Source organism: Zootoca vivipara, chromosome 4 (assembly GCF_963506605.1).
Source record: "Zootoca vivipara chromosome 4, rZooViv1.1, whole genome shotgun sequence".
Taxonomy (NCBI): domain Eukaryota; kingdom Metazoa; phylum Chordata; class Lepidosauria; order Squamata; family Lacertidae; genus Zootoca; species Zootoca vivipara.
Window position 1 is genome coordinate 70,007,246 of NC_083279.1, and position 13,984 is coordinate 70,021,229.

The 13,984-nt window shown below is 48.1% G+C and overlaps 1 protein-coding gene across 1 annotated transcript in view; it reads left to right on the forward strand.

The window, feature by feature from the left end:
- Positions 1 to 1,061: 1,061 nt before the first annotated feature.
- The window catches only part of TOMM70 (translocase of outer mitochondrial membrane 70), a 29,729-nt gene continuing 16,806 nt past the window's right edge, over positions 1,062 to 13,984 (forward strand). The window contains exons 1-2 of the mRNA XM_035115222.2: positions 1,062 to 1,425; positions 10,338 to 10,511. Coding sequence (XP_034971113.1) covers positions 1,168 to 1,425; positions 10,338 to 10,511 — 432 coding nt within the window. The 5' untranslated portion in view covers positions 1,062 to 1,167. The remainder of the gene's footprint in view (positions 1,426 to 10,337; positions 10,512 to 13,984) is intronic.

The following is a 13,984-nucleotide window of genomic DNA, read 5'->3' on the forward strand; positions in this document are numbered from 1 at the left end:
ACCAGTTAACACTTCCCAGCACTCAATCCACAAAGGAGAGCACTGAACCTCTTGATCAGGCATCCCCAAACTTCGGTCCTCCAGATGTTTTGGACTACCATTCCCACCTTCCCTGACCACTGGTCCTGTTAGCGAGGGATCATGGGAGTTGTAGGCCAAAACATCTGGAGGGGCGTAGTTTGGGGGTGCCTGCTCTTGATGAACTGCAATTGAGTAGTTTCATGTTGCAGCCTTCTTTTGAAGTTCTTAGTTTGTACAGTGGTGCCTCTGGTTACGAACTTAATTCGTTCCAGAGGTCCATTCTTAACCTGAAACCGTTCTTAACCTGAGATACCACTTTAGCTAATGAGGCCTCCTGCTGCCACTGCACGATTTCTGTTCTCATCTTGAGGCAAAGGTCTTAACCCAAGGTACTACTTCCGGGTTAGCGGCGTCTGTAACCCGAGGTGTTTGTAACCCAAGGTACCACCGTACCAACCAATTGCCAAGTTTCAACCTTACCGGGGGGGGGGAGGCTGTTTTCCTACTAGAGTATATTAGATGGAGTAGAGGTTGCTAATGTGATCCCCACAAATGTTCATTATTTTATTGTCTGAATGTGGTGTTTGTTGATGTGATTTTATTTCATAATTTTAAAAAATGTTCGCATTTACAGGTATATATGTTTTGCATATACATGTATGTATTTATAGACATACATACATGTCTAAGATATGTCACGTGTCAGCGGGATGTACATTTTTTTTAATCCCTGCAGGAAATTAAATTTCAATAACATTCCCTTGCGTGACTGCACAGTCCTGAATTGCAAGCAGTTGGACTAGATGATTCTTAGGGTCCCTTCCAACTCTGCAATTCTATGATTCTGCATTCTCCGCTTACACCGCTTCCCTCCAGCAGGTGGACCGACCGGTGTTCCTCCTTCCTCCGCCTCTCCCGTGTCTGCGCCGGCTCCATCCGGCCAGCCGGTGGCGCTGCAGCCTAGGACTTGCTGGTAATGGGAAGGAACGCGGCGAGCGGAAGCTTTAATAGGCCTCCTTTCCCGTTATGCCCCTCGTTTCCGTTGACCCCTCGCTCTCTCTTTCTCCTGGGCTGATTCGGCTGCTGCCGCCGCCGGACGAACAGCAGCAGTAGCAGCAGCTGCTGCTGCGGGGCGCTCGGGGGATCATGGCCGCCTCGAAGCCCGTGGAGGCCAGCGGGGGCGGGAGTGGCTCGGGGATGCCGCGCTGGCAGCTGGCCCTGGCGCTGGGAGCGCCGCTGCTGCTCGGGGCCGGAGCCCTGTACCTGTGGGGCCGGCGGAGGCGCGCCCCGCGGGGCGGAGGCAAAGGGGCGAGTGAGAGGAAGACCCCCGAGGGAAGGGCCAGCCCGGGGCCCGCCGACGGCTCAGGGGCCGGACACCCCGATGGCCCCAGTGGGGACGAGATGGTGAGAAGAGGGCGGGAAGGGCGGCTCGGGCTGGGGTGACGGTGCGTGAGAGGAACGGGGCTCGACCAGCGCCTCGAGGGCGGCCGTTGGGAATGGAACATTGGCGAGGCGAAGCTGTTGGGAGGCGGGCGTCGCGGTGGCCGCGTGTGCTCGGCGGGAGGCCGGTCACGTGCCGAAGCCCAACCTGGTTCCTTGGGGTTCCAGCGGCCCTCGGCTGTGTGGAACCGCGCGGCCCCTCCCAGGGGTTGGCAGAAAAGACACCCAACCCATCGTCGCCTCCGCCAATCCCTCCTCACCTTTGGATGGGCGGGAATGATCGTTGGAGTTAAATGTGCGTAGCACATGAGGGCCCTCGTTTCCTCTGCGGTCTCCAGTTGCTGACCCCCCCCCCCCGCCATTGATTCTAGCCTCTTGCTGCTGGCCCTGGCAGGGTGGGGTGGGGTGGGACTGCTGTAGCGAAAGGACTGAGATGGTTTTATACCCGTTAGAAATTGGCCCTAAACCTCAGACAGGGTCTGGTCCCAATTTGTAATTGACTTTGGATAGGAACTTGAGTTAGCCTTTACAAACCCCTCAATTGTGAGACCCGGTGCTATTACTAGAATAAGGGGAATCCAGTTATAAGACTCTATGCTATCACTGGGAGATGGAGGATCCACTTGATATATATTTTCATAGGTTTGGTTTTAAGAGTATGGATGCCTTGGTTAGGGCCTTTGAAAGCCCTTCCTCAAGGCAGCTCTTACTGTTATAGGTGTAGGACTTTCCAAGTGTGTTAAGCATGTCTCTTTGGTCATGGCAGCACAGACATGGACAGGGATATGCACTGGTGATGTGAATATACTGCATATCATTGGACTATGCTTTACTTACATTTTATGGAACCCCAGTGCAGCAAAATCCTTTTTGGTGACCTGTCTGTGAGGGCTGTGCAGCTACTGTAATTCAGTTATGTAGTCATGCATGTGGTACAGTCCTCTTGCAGATAATGCCTATTGCTTCTTTGAAAGAGCTCTGAGCACATGAAAAACCAGTGCAGTTATGAACTGATTTTTATCCATCTGGAGGATATAGAGCAGGACAGCTAACCAGTTGTGACTGTCCAGATGTAATTGAGCTCCACTTCCCAGCAAGTACATACAGTATATTGAATGGGTCAGGGATGATGGAAGTTGTAGTCCAGCAACATCTGGAGGGCCACAGGCTAGTTATTTCTAATACAGTACAGATTCTAAAATTTGTACTCCTGTGTCTGTTATGTTCTTAAAACAGGGATAAGTAGTTGTTGAAATAGGTGTACAGAACTGTACAATTCTGGTTACCTGACTTCAGAAAGGGCATTGCAGAACTGGAAGTGATGTAGAAAAGTGCAACCAGATAATCAAAGCCCTGGAGCAATTCCTCTATGAGGAAAAGTTATATTACCGTATATACTGGCGTATTAGACGGCTTTTGAACCCAGGAAATTTTTTTCAAAAGTTGGGGGCCCGTCTTATACACCGGGTCCAAGAATCTGCAGTCACCGCATACGGTGGGGGGAGCTCAAAAACGGCCGCATCCCCACTGTATGCAGTGACCATATGAACGCAAAGAAGCGCGCTCGGGAGGGGGCTGCTCCCCGCCAGGGAGAATGGCTCCCTCATGGCTTTGTGACCTGGATCAGCGCAGAGATACAGTTTTGTGTATTTCATTGGTGTCAAGCTGCTGCCTCTTCTTTTTTTGTCAGCGCAAAGCAAAGGGATCTCTCCGTCTCTCTCTCTCTCCGCTCTCTCTTTCACTGCTGCTCAGCGTCTTTCGCTGGCTGTGTGAGCCTCCGATGTCTCTGCCCCTCTATCGCTATCCTCTCTATGGTTTCTCTCCCTCTCCCTGGCTTCTATTCCCCTTTTGCTCACTGAGCCAGCCTCGTTGTCTCTCTCTCCGCTCTCTGGCTTCTTTCCCCCTCTCAATAACTAAGCAAGCAAGCAAACAAACAAACCACCATTTCCCCGGCTGCAGACTTGAGTGCTGGAGAAGACAGCCTCCCCTCCCCGCCAAAAAAGGGCTGGAGTACATCCCAAATTCTATATTTTAACTTGAAAAGTAAGGGGTCGTCTTATATGCCCAGTCGCCTTATACGCCAGCATATACGGTACATTTGGGGCTTCTCCGTTTGGAAGAAAAGACAGGTAAGAAGAGACATTATAGAGATGTGTAAAATGATGCACCATGTGGAGAAAGTGGCTAGAAGTGCATTATTCACCTTTCATAATACAGTGGTACCTTGGTTGTCGAACTTAATCCGTTCCGGTCAAACATACTCCCAGAACCGTTCGAAAACCAAGGTGCAGCTTCCAATTGGCTGCAGGAACTTCCTGCACTCAAATTGGAAGCCGTGTTAGACGTTTGGCTTCCGAAAAACGTTCGCAAACTGGAACACTCACTTGTGGGTTTGCGGCATTCAGGAGCTGATTTGTTTGGGAGCCAAGCCATTCAACAACCATGGTACCACTGTACTAGAATCCAGGGCTCATCCAATGAAGCTGATGTTGGAAGATTCAGGACAAAAGAAAAAAATACTTCACACAGCACATACCGTGTTTCCCCTTTTTTAAGACACCGTCTTATAACTTTTTTTCCTCAAAAAAACACAAGGTGTCTTATTTTCAGGGAATGTCTTAATTTTTTATTAGGTTTTTATTATGGACCCACCCTGGGGAGCAACTTCTTTTAAAAAGAGACAAGGAAAAAAGTGCAAAGGCAGCGGCGAGGGAGGCACTTTGCGCGTGCTCAGAGACCGACCCCATCCCGAGCTATAAACCCAACCCGGCTTTCCAAGACACCTTTTCCCCGGCACTGGACTAGCGGGGGTGGGGTGGGAAGGGGGTGTCTCTCTGTGCATGTTCAGAGGCAGCCTCGTCCCGGGCGCTGCTATGGGAGGGGAGGGCATTCACGCAACCAGGACCCAGATCCCGGCCACGGCGAGGTGCCGTGCGCCGGCAGCGGACAGAGCCAAAGCCCCTGGCGCAGGCCGGCGCAGACCAGCGTTGAGCCCACTACCGGTCCCACCGAGCGCAGCCATGGGCCCATCGCCCAGCCCGCCTGCCTCCCGCTTCCCTGCCCACAAAATTCCGGCGGCGGGCCATGCAGCCCATGACACTCCGGAGGCGTGGAAGGGGCCAGCAGCGCTCCTGCCGCTGTCCGTGCCCCGGCGCCGCGGAAGGGCCTGCGGGCCTCCCGCCACTCTGCCTGCTCTGCCTTGGGCCATGCGGCCCACAACGTTCCGGTGGCGCGGAAGGGGCCAGCAGCGCTCCCGCCGCCGCCCGTCGCCCTGGCAGGGCCAGCGGGGCTCCCGCCGCCGCTCTGCCTTGGGCCATGCAGCCCACAACATTCCGGCGGCGTGGAAGGGGCCAGCAGGTCTCCCGCCGCCGCCCGTCACCATGGCAGGGCCAGCAGGGCTCCTGCCGCCACTCTGCCTCGGGCCATGCGGCCCACAACGTTCCAGTGGCGTAGAAGGGCCAGCGGGCCTCCGGCCGCCGCTCTGCCTCACCGCTCTGGCTGGGCGCTGCTGGACGTTCCGAGCACTCGGCGCTGCAGAGCGCTCCACTCTGCAGTCGCCTGTTCCGGCGGCGGGGCGGCAGGCATCCTCGGCTGGGACAGGAAGAGGCCAGGCCGCTGGCTGGGCGCTTCGCCTGGTGCTGCGGGGCGCTCTGAGTGCTCGGCGCTGCGGAGCGCTCCACTCTGTAGCCGCCTGTTCCGGCAGCAGCCGGTTCCAGGCCCCGCTGGATGGCTGGGTTCCGCTGGCTGGCTGGGGCGCTCGGCGGTCTCGCTGTACACAGTATGAGAGGTATGTCTTATTTTCGGGGGGTGTCTTGTATATAGCAACTCCTAAAAAATGCTGCCATGGCTTACTTTCTGACTACGTATTAAAAAAGGGGAAACACGGTAGTTAAACTAGGATTCACTGCTACAGGATGGTAGTTATGACCATCAGCTTGGATGACTTTAAAATTGGGTTAGACAGATGTATGGAGGATAAGGCTAACAATGGCTGAGTATTACATCCAGTTTCAGAGGTGGTATGCCTCTGATTAGCAGTTGCTCCAGAACACAAGTGGGGAGAAAGCTGTTGTTCTCATATATTTATTGTGGGCCTTTGGTCTGATTCAGCTAGACTGCTTTGAAATAAAATGCAATAGCTTTGACTTAGAGACCTATATTTTGAAATTTTATGTAAATATTTCTCAAACTTTTGATTCCATAAGCAACTTTTGATTAAAATAGGAGGAAATTGCTTTTTAAATTCAAAAGATACCTTGTAACTGCAGGATGCTCCAGTTCAAAGTGCATCATAGTGGAGGCTTTCCCTTGTGCTTAATTAATTCATGGCCCAGGGTGTCCAGAGCATGGAGGTATGCTTTCTGGGCAGTGGTAATGAATGCTTCAGAGATTTCCATGCTCTTGCCATCTGTACTGATAACTGGGGAAATCCAAGTGCATCTTTGTCTTCCTCAGGATGGTGTCTCATTTCACATACAGTAGTGGCAGCTAAAGCTGCATTGGGTCTTCCCCATGGCCTGGTCTGCGGCTCCTAAACTGTTGCCTTTTTTTTCAAGTCACACTTTAGCACTTACAACCACACAGTTTGGGAATTAGTACCCTGTCTAAATCTTACAAGGTAATTATTGCAAGTTAAGAAAGGCAGAGATACATACATTAATTGGAAACAGTTCTTGTTTTAATGTAGTCAGGCATCTTATTTCTGTATTAGTAAATGTTCCTATAGATAAAAAAATGAAAGTTCGTGGTGTCTCTGAGATTTCTAAGGAGTGCAGTCATTTGATAGTGGGAATCTGCCAGCATTCTAATCTAGTCATTCTAATCTTAGAATAAAATGTATATAGTCTCTTGCATTTGATGGGAGCTGTTAACACGAAAGCATTGCCAATTATGCCAGGCCATGGATTAGGAATATAAAGTATGGGTTAAAGTAAGGGCTTTATTTTTTACATGGTGCACTAGCTCTCAAAGTAGCTCTACCTACATTGTTGTACCCTGAAAATGTGTGGTCCAACTGCATGATGTGAACAGTTGCTTAATTCTGATTCCAATGTGGAATTTTATTTTTTTATCTATCTAAAGAAATACTGTGAAATTGGAATGCTTGCATTCTCTTTGCAAGCATTAGAGAATGAATATTAGGACTTTCCATATCAGGTTAAATAATTGATGACAATTTTTAAAAGTGCACTTTTAAAACTTATTGATCTTATGAGTAGTTATATATTTTTCCTTTCTTTAATGTGAAATAGGATAAGTATCTTCTGTTGAAGGGTAGGAAACCTAAGGCCCCCACGGGGGCTAGATGCGGCCCAATCACCTTCTCAATCCAGCCCCCGGATGGTCAGGGAATCAGTGTGTTTTGACATGAGTAGAATGTGTCCTTTTATTGAAAATGCATCTCTGGGTGATTTGTGGGGCCTGCCTGGTGTTTTGACATGAGTGGAATGTGTGCTTTTATTTAAAATGCATCTCTGGGTTATTTGTGGGGCATAGAAAATTCATAGGAATTTTCAAAATATAGTCCGGCTCCCCACAAGGTCTGAGGCACAGTGTACCGTCCCACAGCTGAAAAAGGTTGCTGACCCCTGTTCTATTTAGGCAGCTTAATTACATTTGTATGTTGTTGTTGTTGTTGTGAAAAAGGTTGCTGACCCCTGTTCTGTTGTTTAGGCAGCTTAATTACATTTGTATCTTGTTGTTGTTGTTAGTTTGTTGTTGTTGTTGTTGTTGTTGTATTAATGAATGGAAAATATTAAAAAGTCCCCAAGTCATATATCCCTCTTAACAAATGATGTAGGTGCCTAGAATTTGGAAATCTTTTTCTAGCCGAAGGTATTCCAAATCTCAAGCTTTTCATATCTTATAGCGAAAATCACTGCATTTTTGTTGGAGAGGCATTTTGTGGTATAGGTGGTTAGTGCCAGTTATTTTTCACCGGCATTTTGGTACTGATCTTGGAGCACAATAATAAAAAAATGCCTGTGGTGTTTGGAAGACAGTTTTTAATTAGAGATCTGTAAGGAAAAAGGGGAAACTTGTCCTTTTATATATCTCTAGTCAATTTTTGTCATATGTTGGCTTCACTGAGATCATGCCTATTAAATGACAGCAAATTCCTCATTCTGCTTGAGAAGACACCATCCCTAAAAACAAAGGCCTTTTTCATAAGCTTTGTGACATGAAAAAATAATGAAGACCAATGCACATTCCTTTAGTGTTTACTTTTGACCACAAACCTTTTTATCAGCTTGGTTTTACCATAGTTTTCTTTACAAATGAACAACTCTTCTGCATTATCTCATTTAGGGAGTTTGTGTTTGAGAGACAAGGTAGCAATCATAAAGTGCTATTCAAACAGCCTTTGCAAGACTAAATGACATTAAGTCTATATTATGGCACTTGAGCAGTTTTGGACAGGTAATATAGATTTCATCTGCTAGCAACTAATGTCTAAATTAACATTTCTGTTATGATGTGTTTTCTTTCAATGTAGAAATTAAAGGATATTTTGCATGCTTGTAGGGTTTCTCCATTGTGAGCAACATAATTTTCTAAGTCATGCAATACAGCCCTGTGCCTGCTTCATGTATGAAGCCATTGTGTTTGCAAAGGAATCCACAAAGCTTTGGATTGAGGCCATAATGTAAATTTTACCAATGAAATATGTTATACTCCCAGAACTAGGAGTCTTAATTTTAAAAACATTAATTTTGAAGAAGTCAGTTCTTCCAATTGACCCCTTAGAAATAAACAAAACTCATAGTGATTCTTAGTTATCGCTGCAAGTGAGAATGTAATTATGTCACCACATTTATTGCACATTGAGCAGTTTCATTTAAAAAGTCCATATTAACATCCTCAACACACATCTCATTTCCTTGAGCAGAGAATTGTCTAGGTTCAGTGCTACAGAGTTACGGTAAGTACTTTTTTATCTAAACAAACCCTAGAGATACATGGTATCCTATAAATACTTGTTTTTAGTTTACAAAAAATAATCAAAGCATTATGGAAGCAAGCAAGCTAGTAATATAGCTGCCAATCATGCCTGAGATTCCCAGAGAATAACTAGTTCACTCAACTCCAAGACACTGAACCCAGTTCTAGTCAACTCCAGCTTAAAACTCAGCTCTCTTGTCTGCCTCTCTAGGAGTCCAAATTAAAGTTCAAACTGACTTGAATTTCTCTTGGCGCCACCTTTATACAGTGGTGCCTTGACTTACGAAGGCGATCCGTTCCGCGGCGCTCTTTGTAAGTCGAAGTCTTTGGTTGTCGAAGCGTCCGTTTTGCGCATGCGCAAAGCGCAATTTTGCGCTTCTGCGCATGCCGGACCGCGCGCGGGGCAAAAAGACTTCCGAGTTTGCCGACTTCGGAAGTTGAAACCTTTGGAAGTTGAGTCATTCGGAAGTCGAGGTACCACTGCAGTTGGATAATGTTGCCTTTCAAAGGCTTGTCATAGGTTCCCAGTCAACAGGAAAGCATGAAGGCTGTCTTGTTAGCTGTCGTTGTACAAGTATCAAATGGTCATTCATAACTATTAGCAAGCAAGAAGCATCACAGAATGTTCAGTGACCATAACAGTGTTCTCTCTTAAGTTGTGTATTCTCTTGGACTTGAAAGGAGGTACATGTGTAAGCTATATTGCCTTCCTGTGCTGGTAATAAAAAGAGGCTTATCTTCTACTTCTATTTTCTTTATTAAAATAATAATCTTTGTGTGATAGAGTATGTTTATGTTTAAATTGGTAGCAAGATCTACACCACAAATATTTCATAAGCTAGGGAAATATTTTAAACATTCCTCTCAGCTGGCAGCTGTGGTAGCCTTGTATGCACATCATCTTATAACCATATGTAGCTGAGATTCATATAGGCCTCTTCTGAAGATGCTCTATATATAGATTCATCTAAATAAAGGTGGGGGAAATGTTTAAATCTTTGTCACATTTTGAATGCTGTATTTTGTTTACCTATAGAAGGAGCACCTTTATAAAATAGAGGCTTAATTGTGATCAGCACCCAGCAGTGTTCAAAACCCCCATTTTTCTAGGCACATTTTGCTATGGAATTTCATTAGCGTGAGCAGTTTCTGAGCTCAGGACTGTACTGCGCCTAAGATTTCAGATTAAAACTGCAGTGGAAGGAAAAGAGGACATTTTCCTGTCTTCCTCCAGCTACTCTGAAGACTGGAGAAGAGACCCTCTTAAGAATATTAGGGGGTGGGCAGGAGAAGGACTAGACTGTGTGAAAAATGAACATAATATTTTAACTGCAGTTCATTCATTTTCAGCTTTGTATTCTTGTTAGAGAAGAAGAAGAAGTAGCGTTTGGATTTGATATCCTGCTTTATCACTACCCAAAGGAGTCTCAAAGCGGCTAACAATCTCCTTTCCCTTCCTCCCCCACAACAGACATCCTGTGAGGTGGGTGGGACTGAGAGACTGACTAGCCCAGGCATAGGCAACCTTGGCTCTGCAGATGTTTTGGAACTACAACTCCCATGATCCCTAGCTAACAGGGCCAGTGGTCAGGGATCATGGGAGTTGTAGTTCCAAAACATCTGGAGAGCCAAGGTTGCCTATGCCTGGACTAGCCCAAGGTCACCCAGCAGCTGCATGTGGAGGAGCGGAGATGCGAATCCAGTTCCCCAGATTACGAGTCTACCGCTTTTAACCACTACACCACACTGTTATTAAAAAATGTGCCTAGGCATTCCATTGTTGCGCCCATAACCTAGGTTTAAGGTGGCGTTTAGCTCCTAGCTTTCATATCTCAGTTTCTATAAGGTGGTTCTGGAGACTTTAAAGTTTTATTAAGACCGCCCTTTTGTATTTTCAAAATATGTATGAATGGTAAATATATCTTTTTTTCCAGAGTCCTCTTGATAGAGCCCAAGCAGCAAAGAACAAAGGCAACAAATATTTTAAAGCTGGGAAATATGAGCAAGCCATTCAGTGCTATACTGAAGCCATCAGTTTATGTCCGCCTGAGAAAAATGCTGACCTTTCTACATTTTATCAGAACAGAGCTGCAGCATATGAGCAACTGGTATGTATTTTAAATACAAACATGATTAATATAGACTTCACCTGCTTTTTTGTATGTTTAGACATTTTATTTGTTCTAGCCCCCTAGGCATTGAACTCCGCACATGCAGAGGTTTAAAATTCTTCTAATTCACAAGTGCTACTTGCTGTTTGCAATTCATTGGTAGGGAGAAGCAGCACATAGGCCTTGTTTTCATGATCAAATTCTGACTTAAGAATTCAGGATATGCATGAGTTCCATGCACTAAGACACATCCTCTTCATGTGAGTAGGGAAACAAACCATGAAGGAGCAGTTAACTATTGGTTCATAATAAATACAAACTGGGAAACTGGTTAATGCCTTCCAAACAAGTGAATATATTAATATTAAAATATATTTGAAAGCTTACCTCTCCAGCAAAAAATCTGCCCAAGGCTGCATTCCTACACACATTTACAAGGGAAGAAGCCACATGGAACACAGTGGTCTTAGTTCTAAGAGTCATAGTGGGAGGATTGCATTAAATTTAGTTGCAGTAGCAAACTTACCTTTAATAAAATACTTAGAAACATGCTTATTAAACATGCTTTAATAAAATACTTAGAAACATGGCTGGTGCTGCCCAGGACTCTCTCCTGCTGTGAGTGCCCACAGGCCCTGTCCCTGCCTCCTTCCACCTGGTCTAGGGCGGGGCCTGGAAGGCCTCATAAAGGACTGCTGCCGCTGCTCTGCTGCTGGTGCTGCCCAGGACTCTCTCCTGCTGTGAGTGCCCACAGGCCCTGTCCCTGCCTCCTTCCACCTGGTCTAGGGCGGGGCCTGGAAGGCCTCATAAAGGACTGCTGCCGCTGCTCTGCTGCTGGTGCTGCCCAGGACTCTCTCCTGCTGTGAGTGCCCACAGGCCCTGTCCCTGCCTCCTTCCACCTGGTCTAGGGCGGGGCCTGGAAGGCCTCATAAAGGACTGCTGCCGCTGCTCTGCTGCTGGTGCTGCCCAGGACTCTCTCCTGCTGTGAGTGCCCACAGGCCCTGTCCCTGCCTCCTTCCACCTGGTCTAGGGCGGGGCCTGGAAGGCCTCATAAAGGACTGCTGCCGCTGCTCTGCTGCTGGTGCTGCCCAGGACTCTCTCCTGCTGTGAGTGCCCACAGGCCCTGTCCCTGCCTCCTTCCACCTGGCCTAGGGCGGGGCCTGGAAGGCCTCATAAAGGACTGCTGCCGCTGCTCTGCTGCTGGTGCTGCCCAGGACTCTCTCCTGCTGTGAGTGCCCACAGGCCCTGTCCCTGCCTCCTTCCACCTGGTCTAGGGCGGGGCCTGGAAGGCCTCATAAAGGACTGCTGCCGCTGCTCTGCTGCTGGTGCTGCCCAGGACTCTCTCCTGCTGTGAGTGCCCACAGGCCCTGTCCCTACCTCTCTCCACCTGGTTTAGGGCGGGGCCTGGAAGGCCTCATAAAGGACTGCTGCCGCCACTCTGCTGCTGGTGCTGCCCAGGGGAACTTGAAACAGCACAGAGTTCTTTTTAAAATGCTTTTTAAAGAATTTTTTATGTTTTTATCTTCTTTGGGGTGGTAGGTGGGAGGGATTTTTAGTTGGGTGTGGGAATCTGTTAAATTTTAGTGTATTTGTAATTTTTATTGTTTTTGGTTTTATTGTTTTATTGTGTTTGGGGTGGGAGGTGGGAGGGATTTTTAGTTGGGTGTGGGAATCTGTTAAATTTTAGTGTGTTTGTAATTTTTATTGTTTTTGGTTTTATTGTTTTATTGTCTTTTTTGTGTTCTTCTTTTGTTGAGTTCTTTGCTGTTTTTTACAGAGGTTTTATTTTGTTTTTAAGGGGAGGGGTCAGGGCTGCCCGGGAGGGGGTCCCAGCAAGCAAAATGGCTGGGGCAGATTCCACAGGGGTGTGTGCACTGGAACAACCGATCTCAGTGGTCACGGGTAGGAGGAGGAGTTACGCTAAGACCAGACCATGTCATTACCGAGGAGGCAGACTTAGTCGTTGTCTGAGGACTATCCCTGCCTCCAGGTCTGGTCCTGACCGGACGGATATTGGAATAGGCAAGGGATACCCACATGACCTGAAGGTGCTGCTGTGCAATGCCAGGTCGATGATGAATAAGACCACCGCCATTCACGACCTGATTGTGGATGGAGGATTTGACCTGGCATGTGTGACAGAGACCTGGTTGGAGGAAGCCGATGGGCCCGTTCTTGGCGCTGCTTGCCCACCAGGTTTCTCTTATGCACAGCAACCCAGGCCATCTGGGCGGGGAGGGGGGGTTGCAGTGATTTTTAGGAAGTCATTAGTTTGCACCAGGCGTCCTATTGGGAAGACCCAGTTCTCTGAGTGCATGTTCTGGAAGTTGGGCAATAGAGGCAGTACAGGATTCCTTTTGGTGTACCGACCTCCCCGCTGCACCAAGGATTCCCTGCCCGAGCTGCTTCAGGTCGTGTCGGATGTGCTCCTGGAGACACCTAGCTTGGTTGTCTTAGGGGATTTTAACATCCATGCCGACACGACCTTACAAGGAGCTGCTCGGGACTTCGTGGAAAGCATGGCCACCATGGGGCTGTCCCTGAATAAGTCTGGCCCAACTCATAGCCGCGGACATGCCTTGGACTTGGTGTTTACCTCTATGGATGTTGGTGATCTGACATTAAGTAAAAGCGAAACAAAAGAAGTGCCATGGTCAGATCACTTTCTGGTGCAACTGGACTTCTCCGCAACCCTTTCCCTCTGCAGGGAGGTGGGACCGATTCGGATGGTCCGCCCCCGCTACTTAATGGATCCAATTGGCTTCCAAAGAGTGGTAGGGGATGTTTTATCCCATGTCGATGGCCTTTCAGCTGATTCCCTGGTGGCCCGCTGGAATGCGGAGTTAACCAGCGCTATTGACTGTCTGGCTCCGAAGCGCCCTCTCAGATTGCATGGAGCCCGGACAGCCCCGTGGTTTTCCCCGGCGCTGAGGGCAATGAAACAGTCGTTGAGACGGCTAGAGCGCCGGTGGCGGAAAACTCATTTTGAATCAGACCGGACACGGGCTAGAGCTCAACTTCGAGCCTACCAAGTGGCAATGGCGACGGCGAAGAGGACCTTCTTCACCGTCTCCATCGCATCTGCAGAAAACAGCAGCAGGAGACTTTTCCAGGTGGTTCGCAATTTAGCGGAACCACCTGCTCCATCCGGGCCCAGTACGGGCTACATGATCTCCTGCAATGATTTTGCAAAGTTTTTTGCAGATAAGGTCGCTCAGATTCGGGAAGAGGTAGACTCCACCGTGGGAGCAGGGCCGGGGCGGGGGAGTGCTAGAGTCCTGTCTAGTCAAGTTTTGTGGGATCAATTTCAATCTGTTACCTCCGAGGATGTGGACAGGCTGCTTAGACGAATGAAACCAACCACCTGTCTCCTTGATCCTTGCCCATCCTGGCTTATAAAAGCTAGCCAGGAAGGGCTGGGCGATGGGCTTCGCGGGTTGGTAAATGCTTCTCTCCATGAGGGAGCCTTC